The sequence below is a fragment of the Choristoneura fumiferana genome, chromosome 14 (genome assembly GCF_025370935.1).
Source record: "Choristoneura fumiferana chromosome 14, NRCan_CFum_1, whole genome shotgun sequence".
Classification (NCBI taxonomy): Eukaryota; Metazoa; Arthropoda; class Insecta; order Lepidoptera; family Tortricidae; genus Choristoneura; species Choristoneura fumiferana.
In genome coordinates this window covers 12,598,194-12,610,619 of record NC_133485.1, presented here as the reverse complement: position 1 = coordinate 12,610,619, position 12,426 = coordinate 12,598,194, and the positions used below count along the sequence as shown (strand labels likewise).

At 39.8% G+C, this 12,426-nt stretch overlaps 1 protein-coding gene and 3 non-coding genes across 4 annotated transcripts in view; 3 read left to right on the top strand and 1 right to left on the bottom strand.

Moving 5' to 3' along the window:
- LOC141435194 (dynein axonemal heavy chain 10-like) overlaps positions 1–12,426 on the top strand; it is a 122,726-nt gene that overhangs the window by 28,555 nt on the left and 81,745 nt on the right. The window contains 11 exon segments of the mRNA XM_074097822.1: positions 244–353; positions 2,540–2,718; positions 3,776–3,971; positions 7,183–7,280; positions 8,120–8,255; positions 8,911–8,997; positions 9,747–9,889; positions 10,380–10,558; positions 10,836–11,018; positions 11,446–11,571; positions 12,190–12,358. Coding sequence (XP_073953923.1) covers positions 244–353; positions 2,540–2,718; positions 3,776–3,971; positions 7,183–7,280; positions 8,120–8,255; positions 8,911–8,997; positions 9,747–9,889; positions 10,380–10,558; positions 10,836–11,018; positions 11,446–11,571; positions 12,190–12,358 — 1,606 coding nt within the window.
- LOC141435404 (5S ribosomal RNA) lies at positions 2,357–2,475 on the top strand. Its single transcript, XR_012452158.1, has one exon. It is a non-coding gene; the product is annotated as a 5S ribosomal RNA (ribosomal RNA).
- On the bottom strand, positions 5,324–5,526 carry LOC141435411 (small nucleolar RNA U3). The gene has a single exon (XR_012452164.1). It is a non-coding gene; the product is annotated as a small nucleolar RNA U3 (small nucleolar RNA).
- LOC141435402 (5S ribosomal RNA) lies at positions 10,663–10,781 on the top strand. The gene has a single exon (XR_012452156.1). It is a non-coding gene; the product is annotated as a 5S ribosomal RNA (ribosomal RNA).

Sequence of the window (12,426 nt, the reverse complement as noted above, 5' to 3'; positions counted from 1 at the left end):
AACTATCATAAAAAGGAGAAAGTTTACTTTACCAGCATTGTGCTTTGTCTTAGTAGTTTTTTTCTTACGTCCGCTATTTCATCCCTATTGTAGAACTTGCTACCCCTTAAAAGTTTTGCAAGCTTTATCCTTGTAAAACAACTTTCTGGGTAAGTGTAAGGTTTGTGTCAGACATCAGCCAATCAGGACCTTGCCTTCTTGTATTTTTTAGTTTAATTAATCTTTATTTATTGTATCACATAGACCAAGACTTCGACATGTCTCCGGAGCGTTTTACGTTGGAGAACATGTTCGCCATGGAGCTCCACAAGTATCAAGACGTTGCCGAAGAAATTGTCAACCATGCTATAAAGGTAAATGTTGACACCAATGTTATGACTAGCACAGGACCGGGCAAAGTGGCGTGAAAATGTAGAGACCTTTACTCAGCAGTGGATGTGGGCTGATTTAATTGATTGATGACACCAATAAAAATACACTTTATTGTCTTCTTATGCGGGTTGCAGATTGGATACTTAATCCGATTGTATTCGGATACAATCTTGCCAATAAATAGCATAAGAGGCGACAGCTATCTTTATAACTATCTTTAGTGTGGCAAACATGCTCAGCATAAATAATCCTTTACGAGCGCGCTTGGAGTGGCAATGGGGAATGGATGAAAAATTTAGACACGCTTGAAACTCGCCCATAGAAACTGACGTGAGCTTCTATGGGTGTGTAGATGAAAAACAGGGTCGGTATTTTCATGTCGGTATTATCCGAGCCGGTAAAGAGTATCACCTGTCAAAACGATCGAGTCAAAGACACATAAATTCTTTTTTATTTTTTTTTATTCTGGACTATGGAACAACCCGTAACCGACCGAAATGTCGTAATTTGGCGGTAAAGAAAACTTTTTTTTTAATTAATTGATACTACTTAAAAATCTGATATTTTTTTCTGTTAATTAGAAAGGTTGTTCTATCGATAAAAAAAGTTAGAAGCGTTTCTAAAATTTTCATCCATTTCCCATTGTGGGGCGACAGTCTTTACCGGCCCGGACAATACCGACATGGAAATACTCGCCCTGCTTTTCGTTACACGCACATTAAATGCCAATGCCACTAAATATCAGCCTGGTATGCATCGTACCGCGGTGATCATTCTTGAACTGTTAAATACCGACCAGATAATTACCGGCATGTCAATACCAACCATGTTTTTCGTGTACACCGAATATTAATAAATTTAGTAGAAAATTACTTAATTTGGTCTTGGCGCTTCGCCGGCCGCTGCCGCGGCACGCTCGCTACGCTCGTGCGGCTCGCTCATTGTGGTCACAATGAGGGCTATCGTTTTTTGTCTTTCTAGATGGCGACACTGTTGCGTGAGGTTTTTAAGTGTGGCTTTCAGAGTCTGTTATTACGGGCGGTAAAACAAAGTTTACATTAAAATCATATTTAATACACCTTAAAACCGTACCATAAAAATATCCAGCAACCACAGTGTTGCGTAGTCCCGTTTTGTTCGGAAAAAAAGGGAGGACAAAAGTTTCCGAAAGACAAAACTGTCTCAAAACACAGACATTCATTGCCCCGTAACGCATAATTGCCATAATTAATTTCAGGTAATGCAAAATACAAAAAAATATTCTAATTATAAATAAACCCGCGTAGCTCACCCAAAAACTATGAGATTTGACATTTCGGAAACCTCACGCTACACTAGCGTCTCTAGCGGTGAATTCATACGCGATAGATAGCCCACATTGCACCTAACACAAAAGGGACGAGAAAAACATGTCGGTAATGCCGGTACCTGATAAAGGTCGGAAATGTTAAAGCGGTATTTATTCATACCGGGTAGATATTGCGTCACCGGAATTTGCCGCGCTGTTATTTCGAAGCCATTTGGGCTACCAATATAAGGTTTTGAGTGCTCCCCGCAATTGTGTACATAGTGTCGCCATCTTCATTATGTTAGCCATCTTGCACTGTAGTGACATCTGTGAGAAACAACTGGTACCGCTACGAGCTCGAGTAAGATACATGGAACTCAATACAGGTTTGAGTGCTGGCGATTTTATTTTTTTCTACCTTTGGGAAACACTGTTTTACTTTATATTATTTATGCAAAATAGGTTCAAAAGCAAGGAAGTCATTCGATTCTAGCCATTACATGCTGAAACTAGCGACATCTAGTGGTATCTTATTTAACTAAACAATACTCTGTGACAACACTTTTACTTCAATGAGCAAAGTTATTATAATTTACAAATGTAGCTGTGAGTATAGTAATAATTGACTATGACTAATATGCCTGTTACCGTGACGTAATTTTTTTTATACGGTTCATCAAATTAGTACACTTTGTTGCCAACGTCCATACCACGTTGAATACACCGGTTCTCGTCCGATCACCGAAGTTAAGCAACGTCGGGCGCGGTCAGTACTTGGATGGGTGACCGCCTGGGAACACCGCGTGCCGTTGGCTTTTTGCATCTTGACATCACTTTTTGTTAATGGTAACATTTCAATTATCTGACTTGTCCGTACAGGAATTAGCAATAGAGCGAGGCGTCAGGGACGTCCAGGAGACTTGGGCGAGCATTGCATTCACCGTCGCGCGCCATTTCAACCGCGGCGAAGATCGAGGCTACACGCTAAACCCTTGCGATGAGATTACCGTGAAAGTCGACGATGATTCCATGTCGCTACAGAGCATGGCTGCTTCACAGTAAGTTTTTTGCAAGTGTCGTCTCCGGTCTATATACATCTCACAGGCCTCGTCTCAAGATAAGAGACCCTAGCGTCTTTAGAGCTTCGTCGTCGTGCTAGCTAGGGGGTCTCTAAGATACTGCTATTTACTTCTGACTTATTATTACATAGTGTCTGTGTATTCACCCCAAATTTAACATTTATTTGTTATTACTTTCTAACGTATCTTTCTATGTATAGTTTATAGAATATGTGTAAATAAATTATATTTTATCCCAAAAAATTTAACACGAGCGAAGCTAGCAATATTATAAATGCAAAAGTACTTCTGTCTGTCTGTTACTGGCAACACTAAACCGATTAAGTTTAAATTCAATATAAAGATAGTTTGACACCCTGGATGATATTATAAATGTGAAAGTTTGTGAAGATGTTTGGAGGTTAGGTTTGTTTGGTGTTTGTTACTCAATCACGCAATAATGACTGAACGGATTTACATGAAACTTGGCGTACAGATAGACAAAGATCTGCATTGAGACATATGATACTTGATATCCCGGTAATGCTCTCTCAAGATGACGTGTTAACTTCGTCTGCAACCAATAGATGGCGTGCGAGCGAACGTTGCCCTTTCAAGTACGGTATTTGACAACTCCTGAATTTGCCATATCTTAATATTATTATGAAAATATAGATATACAGACAGTGTTTAACTTAAATCGGTTGAAAATTGGATTTATAGTGATTTTTTGAAAAATCTATATACCTTTCTCTTTCTCGAACATTTTTCTCTATGCAGCAAGTATGGCGGTACTGGCGTGTGACGTCACATGCCAGTATGTCTTTCTCTGTCTAATCTGGAATTTCAAACCTTTATAAATTTGTTATTTGTAAAGGTAGCTTAAAAATTGTTTCTCTATTCGATAACAGGCCTTGTGTAGTTTTCATTTATAAAACATATACAAAATAGTCAAATACCGTATTGTTACTATCATTAAGCTATTTCTAATGCGGGCGAAGCCGCGGGTTAAAGCTAGTAAAATATAAATTAAAATTAACTACCTGTACTATTTTAGGTTTATCGGACCATTCCTAGGAGTGGTACAAAAATGGGAGCACACGCTCTCACTGATATCCGAAGTGATTGAGGAGTGGATGGCGACTCAGCGCAAATGGCTGTACTTGGAGGGTATATTCGTAGGTGGTGACATTCGGCAGCAATTGCCGGAGGAAGCCAAGAAATTTGACGATATCGATAAGGCTTTTAGAAAGGTAAGCTATTTTTTAAAAAGTTCATTGACACTCCTTTATTAGTGATATCATTATTACATGATGCTTGTGTTTTGAGTTTGACGGACACAATAGGCCATGGTCGGCCATCGGTACGCTATCCACTGCCTTCTACGTATACAATGGTGATAAAGGGGGCATTGCGTACAGAATAGGATCATTTCACGTATTCCTGCTTTGTATGCTTGGAGAGCAAAAAGTTAAATCATGTTAAAAATCTCTACAAAACATTGTATGGTCCACTCGTCCCCGGTTGATGCGGTCGTGCGTGTTAATTACATTTCAAATTTGACATGATTGTACATACAGTCCATTGTCGCAACTCTTTGCATACCTGGCCGGGTCCGAAAGGGCTACGGCTGATATGATAGAAAAATAAAATATAAGAGAATTTCCAATATAGGCAAGAGGCGGCCTTATGGCTTCTAAGAACTCTACAGGCGTCAAGTTATTAATTACATAAATCGTATGCTTAGTAATAAACGGTCTTAACTCAAAAAATCGTGAATTTTGACAAATCGAGTTTAAATTTTAAGTAATTAGCACTTCTCTTTTCCGTTGAATTATTTGGTAGGATTAATTTTGTTACTATGTTTTTTTATAATTCCTAACGTTGTATATAATGTCTACTTGCACTTTTTTCTTATAAACCAATTTGTTTTTATATATTTAATAATATTGCTAAGGTTTAAAAAAAACATTGCAGTCATATATCACTTTATTACAAAATGTAGCAAAATGTAGCGAATAATAAAAATAATAAATGATGCAAGTCTTAATACAACACCAAGTATTCAAGGATTATTTTTAATAAAACGAGGCAATCCGAATTACATCACTTCATTTTGCGTTTGATTTTTGTGCTAAAAAGAAGTAAATCCAAATATGCTTTATTTGCTTAAAAGTTATTCAAAAATACTCATGTTTCCTTCTTGCAATAACGATCTATCTTCAAATGGCTCACGAAAGCCAACTACTTGCTCGCAAGTAAGTCGGAACATGACTGAAGTTAGCTGCTTTAGCACCAAATGAAATTTGAAATTTTGTTAAAAGTAAAACGCACCAAGTCGTGCTATCTCTTTATAATACCCGATTTAGGCTGGTTTAGAAAGAGAACCGATAGTGCTCTCAGATATAAGCCGTTTTAGTACAATAACTAAATTTTTCGCAATTTTGAGTTAGGCCCGTTTATTACTAAGCATGCGAAATAGAAATACAGCGAAGTTTATCTCACCTGTTCTTTTTAAGTTTAATATCAATTTTAATGTTTTAAAGTGTTAAAAAAACCAGCCACTCGATATCAATTTTAAATGTTTATAAAGTGTTAAAAACCAGCCACTCAGACAGCGACAGTACCCCACGCCTCCCTCCGAGAAGGGAAGTGAACGATCATCGATGGCTGATGACTATAAGTCATCGCCTTTCTCACGCTCAGGGCACCGCGCCACGTCTCCTCATCGTGGATGGGGTTGGCTCACATTTTGTGATTGCCTAGTGAAGAGCTTACTATAGAAATGATCCTATGAAGTAAGGTCTTAATGCTACAAACGCAGAGTAAAAGACGTCATGATTCTAGGAAAAATCTTAACAGCGCGATGTAGGATTGGGAGGCGAAGTGAGAGCGGCATCTGTTGGGAAACAACGGAATCGCGCGAGTCATGTACTATGTTGGCACCACGTGGTTTTATTTTTAGACGCGTGGTGATATCTGTACATATATGACCTTGCTGTGTTTAGTTAGCTTATCATCGAACATGATACTGAGTGCAAATGTTCGGCATTTTTGTAGCACTGTCTTTAATAATAGCGCTGTAATAATACAAATCGAAATCTATTAAAAAAAACACTGTACAGTCACCAGCACCAATATCTGACACAAAAAGCGTGCATAAATATCTGATACGACTCTATTTCTATGGCCCGAAGGACGTGTCAGATATTTTTGCACGCTCCACTGTGGCAGATATTAATGCTGGTGACTCTACCACAAAATTGTAATACAAGACATTGTTATATATTATGCCACTTTAAAGCAATAAGGAACCTTGTATGTATGTATGTAAATACTTTATTGTACAAAAAACACAAAATACTTAATAAAAAAAAGATAACAACAATACTTTGAAGTTTATATTGATTTGACAAGTTTCCCGTTTTCTTTCTTTGCTCATAACAATAATGTCAATGTATATTTTGAGGCCATAAGCTGCGCCTCATTATATTTTCTTAGTCTGCGACATTGTTATTAAATTGTTCCTTTTTTCCATTTTAATTATTTGTAAGCATTAAAAAAAGTTACCAGCCCTAAGGCTGCGTGTGAGCTACGGCCGAAGCCCTCTCATTCTGAGTGGAGGCCTGTGCCCTGCAGTGGGATGTCGGCCGAGATAATGAAGCATTAAAAATGTTTATTTATTTATTTTGGAGAACCAACAGCTTTAAACATACAGATTAAAAATAACAACAGATACAGAAAGCCAATTACAGGTTCTCGCCGGTAATAGCAGTGTAGGTACAAATAATAGTAGAATGCCCGCACAGAGTTAAGAAAGATTATCAGTTCTGGACTCTATCAGAACACAATTAGGTTGAAATTTAAGACTGTAAAACAAATCTTTGCTGCTCTATTAAAGACTAGTACTTGTCACAACAGGTACTCATAATTATGTACCAAGGAGTAAGTCTGCTTTGGGTCGAGAGGAATAAGGGGTGGAGCTGGAGGACATGGGATAGACCAGTGTTTTTCAACCTTTTTCTTGACACGACCCCTTTAGTATGAATAAATATTTCACGACCCCCCCTACCCGTTGTTTTTTTTTTTCATGTATTATATTTTGTGATAAATATAATTAGTTAACGCATTTACAAAATGTTTTCAACTTTTTTTTGCTGAAGTAGTGTTCCCAGCATCTAATAGGGGCTCCGAGACGTAGACCCCCCTAAAGAGGCTTTGCGACCCCCAGGGGGTCGCGACCCACAGGTTGAAAATCACTAGGATAGACCTTTGACCATCATTGGTACACTAACCCAGGCTAGATAATAATTAAAATTAAAAACTTATAAAATATAAGTAAGCTCTCTCCGAAGGTGACTAGGCGGTCCCTCAACGCCTTACTTCATAGCATATCCGGCATATCCTGACATCTGTGGTCACTCTAGTCTAAGTAGTATTTTGATATAGTGCTATTTTCTTCAGATCATGCTTGACACGGCAAAGCGGCTGATTGTGGTTGACTGCTGCACTGTACCGGGAAGACTGGAAGAGTTTGTAAACCTTGGACTTGGACTCCAGAGGTGAGAACCCAGAAACAAGTGTCAAGTAGAGTAAGTACTTGACACCAGTCGCCAATAATACAGAGGCATTTTACTTACCCTGAAAAATCAAAAATCTAATTAAATTTCAGTTAAATTTATTTATTTATTTTACGCACACACAACTAACAAATTAATTTAACGGACATATTATTTGATTAGTAGGGTAAATCGTGAATAACTGGCCACCTTTCAGTATCTGGCCACCTTATACTAAGAATGGGGAGCGCCAAAGTTCGCATACTCTTCGCTAGTCATACCGTATTTTTTGTCCGAATCATCGTTTGTCTTAATTTTTTTCCTCACTGAAACCTTATATTTTTCTGAAATTATTAAATGGTCATTCTATAGAAAACTCAGTAAAAAAAAGAGTTATGTATGACAAACGATCATTCTGACAAACAAACATACATTAAATTCGGACCCCTAAAAATGAACTCTGTTTATAGATAATTATAATTATAATTTATTCTTAGTGTAAGGTGTAAGGTCAGTTATTGAACGTTGATCATGCAGTAATTGACGATTTACCCTGATAAGTAATATATCCATTAAAATATATTATGTTAATTAAAAATTCCAATCACCACCACCAACTGCAGAATACGGTATTTGACTACTTACTTGTTTTTTTATTTGTTTTATAAATATCAAAGCTTGACAATGCGTGTTTTATCGAACGAAAAAACAATTTTAAAGGTACCTTTGCATTAGAGGTAAAAGTAGGAAAATCAAGATTGAGCAGAGAAAGGAATACTTCCGTGTAACGTCTCTTAAATACTCAAATACTCTGTCATAAGAGTGAGGTAACAACCCGCCAGGTGCCAGAAATCGCTGAACGACTACCTGGATTCCAAGCGGCGCATCTTCCCGCGCTTCTTCTTCATCTCCACGGATGAACTGCTCTCGATCCTGGGCAGCAGCGAGTGCAGCTGTGTGCAGGAGCACATGATCAAGGTTTGTGGTCAGAGGCCGTGTTATCTAAAGGTCTCTACCCATTACACCCCATCATAGTTGCTATGACCGTCATAGCAACGGATCAGGCAAAAATATATTCTTTGTGTTGAAAAGCATGAGACTCTGCCCACTAACACGTTTCTTAACCAACCGTCGCTGTCGCGTGTTATGTATGCGCTTGACATTCCGTTCTTCGCACGTTCCTAATACGGTCATGAGATGATACGCTGTAGTGGGTAGGGTTTAGGGCCTATGCTAGCTGGCGCGGTTTGCACGGAGCGGGTGGATGGTGGATACCTGTTTTACTTGTACCCGCGCCCGCAGGCGTGCGCCCGAGCTAGCGCAGATCCTTACTATGCGACTTGAGAAAGAGACGGCGTGCTAAAACCGCGCGGTTTGCCGCATGGCCATTACGATCGCATTCACCTATCACTTTCTACCCTTGTCTTATACTGTGTGAAAATGGTGATCCCAAGCATACTGGTCACCTGATGGGAAGCAATAGTCGCTGCCCATGAGCACCCGCAACACGAGGGGAAGCATCACAGGTGCGTTGCCGGCCCTTCACCAAACTGTTGTTGTTTCGCTATAACAATTCTGACCGGTTTATAGAAGGTAACCATGTTACTTGTAAAAATATAACACTGTGTTCCAGATGTTCGACAACATCAGAGCTTTGGACTTGTTCGTCGATCACACCAATCGCCCGGTGGCAGCTAAAATGATATCCGCTGAAGGGGAGGTAAATAACTTCACCATATTTTTTACAGGGCTTATTGACCCTTTGCCCTCTTTGCTTCTTGCGCTCCAGAACTCAAAGGGCCCATTGGCCACTTAGTGGCGGCCATGCTTGAGCGACTAGTGTCCGCCACAAGCTGCGGACGCGTTTCTTAATACATTTTGTATAAGCGCACACACGGCCACAGTCCGATCACTTGACGCAAGTGGCAGCCACTGGTGGCCGCATCAAGCCACCTGTGTCTGCCACTGATGGCGGCGTGTAGTGGTCTGGCTGAGCCACTGGTGGTCGCGTTTAGTGGCGACGACTGGTGGCCATAATGTGCCAGAGCCCAAATTGTCGATGTGGGGATGACGACCGCCAAATTCAAATGGGACTGGGCGGGACACGTCTGCCGTGGATGTCTGGAAGCCTGATCTTGAACTCACAATCCTCTGCTTGAGAGGCCATAATTATGTCGAACCACTAGGCTTTTTGTTTATAATTATCTTCTTTCTTCTTCAATTTAACAGCTATGCTCTTGTCGGCGGAGTAATCGCCACTCCGCGCGGTCTTTGGCCAGCTATTTGACAACACCCACCCTTTTCTTCACCTGGTTAAAATAGGTCAATCTCGGTCTTCCTCTACCTCGTTTTCCTTCTATTTTTCCTTCGAGCAGGTTAAGAAAGAAATCGTCGTGCCGTATAAAATCAAGTGTCCTATCATATTTTAGTCATAGTCTAGTTTATAATAATATTGAGGAATAATTGTAGATAATGGAATTCCGTAACGTGGTGTACACGGAGGGACGCGTGGAGGACTGGATGAACTTGGTGCTGATAGAGATGCGGGCTACCAACAAGTTCATCACGAAGAAGGCCATCTTCTACTACGGGAGGAATTGGAAGGTTCCGAGGCATGTGTTTCATTGGAGATTGTTTCTAGCTTAGATTTAATTCGATCGTTACCAAGGTCCATGCTGTCCAATAAAAAAAACTTTGTTATTGCGAGCAAAAACAATCCTTTGTGTTGTTTAACCCCCGAAGCAAAAAGAGGGGTGTATGACGTCAATATATTTCTGTGACATCGTAGCTCTCAAACGGATGGACCGATTAAGATGCGGGTTTTTTAACGTGAAAGCGAATTTCCTTGCTTTGGTTCTTAAAATTGGGTCAGCTGTTTTTGAGATACGAACTTTTAAATGACAATGTTGTGAATTTTCAACTTTTTTAAATTGAAATTGGTTAGGTTATATAATCGGAGTCAAAAAAAGAATGAAGATCTCAGTCCGGTTTTGTTGATATTTTATTACCTTAGATTTAGAACCCTCGAAAAGGTTCATCGTGACATTTATAAACCGAGTTCACAGAACAGTAGAGTTTTAGTTGTGTTTTTATTTGCCCCAGAACGGACTGGATTCTCGAATACATAGGCATGGTGTGCCTTGCGGCTAACTGCGTGTGGTGGACGGCGGAAACGGAAGAAACTTTCATTCGCATCAAGAAGGGAAACAAACGCGCCATGAAGGAAAATCTCCAACAACAGAACGACCAACTAGACGGGCTCGTTGTTAAAGTCAGACAAGGTCGGAATTAATTTTTTTATATAATTGGTTTTTAAACTAAATTTTGAGATAATACAACACGTGATTATGTTTGGAAACTGTTCATAAAATTGGGATGGTTTGTTGCCAACGTCCATACCACGTTGAATACACCGGTTCTCGTCCGATCACCGAAGTTAAGCAACGTCGGGCGCGGTCAGTACTTGGATGGGTGACCGCCTGGGAACACCGCGTGCCGTTGGCTTTTTGCTTTTTTTCTGTGTATTTTTCGTGAATTTATTTGTTTGTATTTTTACAGATTTAACATCAAACGATCGCTTGAAATTCCGTACGATAACTACCATTGACGTTCACGCGCGGGACATCATAGAGAATTTTGTACGCGACAACGTGACAGAGGCGGCCGAGTTTCAATGGGAGAGCCAGCTGCGGTTCTATTGGCTGAAGAGAGATGACAATCTTTGGATTCGGCAGTGCACTGGTTAGTCTAGTTACTAGTCAGTAACTGAGTTCGATTCCGAGCTCCAGCTATCATTTTCTGTTTTTGTTAAAGTATTCTACCTAGTTTCGGTTAATAATTTAGAAATAATTATAATTTAAGAAACTAAAAAATAAGCTTTAATGGCAACTGCTTAACTTTTCCTGCGTCAAACCATGAGAACTATCATTAATTAGTCAAAATACACACTAAGACAACAACACAACAACAGCAAGCCGCGAAATAAACAATTTTATTTCTGTATACAATAGTTACAAGTGTTATCCATCTGCAGACCAAGTAATGTTTTATGGACATGAAACTTTATATCACTTATGTGAGAGTTCGATGTCAAATTACAGTAGGTCCTATATAAAGGACACTGGGCGGTAGGAGACTATAAATAACCCATGAATATTGTTGTTGGCAGGCGAGTTCGAGTACGGCTACGAGTATATGGGTTTGAACGGTCGGCTGGTGGTGACGCCTCTCACTGACCGCATCTATCTCACCATCACGCAGGCGCTCACCATGCAGCTAGGAGGAGCACCAGCAGGTAAGAAGGTTTCAAATTAATCGCTGACATTGACGCGGTTTGCACGGAGCGGGTGGACGCCTATTGAAAAATAGTATTGTCAAAAAAACAAGAAATGAAGCTGGCAGGCACTAGTCTGGTCGCCCTGTTGAGTGCGCGCGTGTTTATGCTGGATCTAGGCGACATAAAATGACTTTTTATGCTCTAGTGCATAAAGTAAAATCTTCGTCTAAGATCAAAGTAATCAAGTCTCAACAGCCACAAACATAAAGTTTCTATATATTTTTTTATAAATTTAAATTTTATATAAAACTAAAAATCAATCAAATCAATAAAACTAAAAATTTATAATTATATAGCAATGCATGAAAAATAAAAGGTAACAAATTGTTTCCACTGTTGCAATTTAATTTCCTCTCAATCGAAGTGACGTCGATTTTCATTTTTCATTTTCATTCCAGTTGAACTAAAACCACTTAACTCGTAGGTTAATTACACTTATATAACTGTAAAGTCAACAAAAAAGTGCTTTTATCAATTGCAGTTTTCGAGTATGACCCTCTTTACCAAATGCTGTAAACGCTTTTTTCCACGTTTCTCAGCGAATCACTTTAGCATTCAGCTGCAATTATTTACTAGGCCCCGCCGGCACGGGCAAGACAGAAACAACTAAGGACCTCGCCAAAGCCCTGGGTCTACTCTGCGTGGTCACCAACTGCGGCGAGGGTATGGACTTCCGCGCCGTCGGGCAGATCCTGGCCGGGCTGTGCCAGTGCGGTGCTTGGGGCTGCTTCGACGAGTTCAACAGGTACGGCCATGGTTCAATAAGGCTACTGCAGCGGAGCGGTGAGCGAGGTATAAATCCGCCAATAGAAT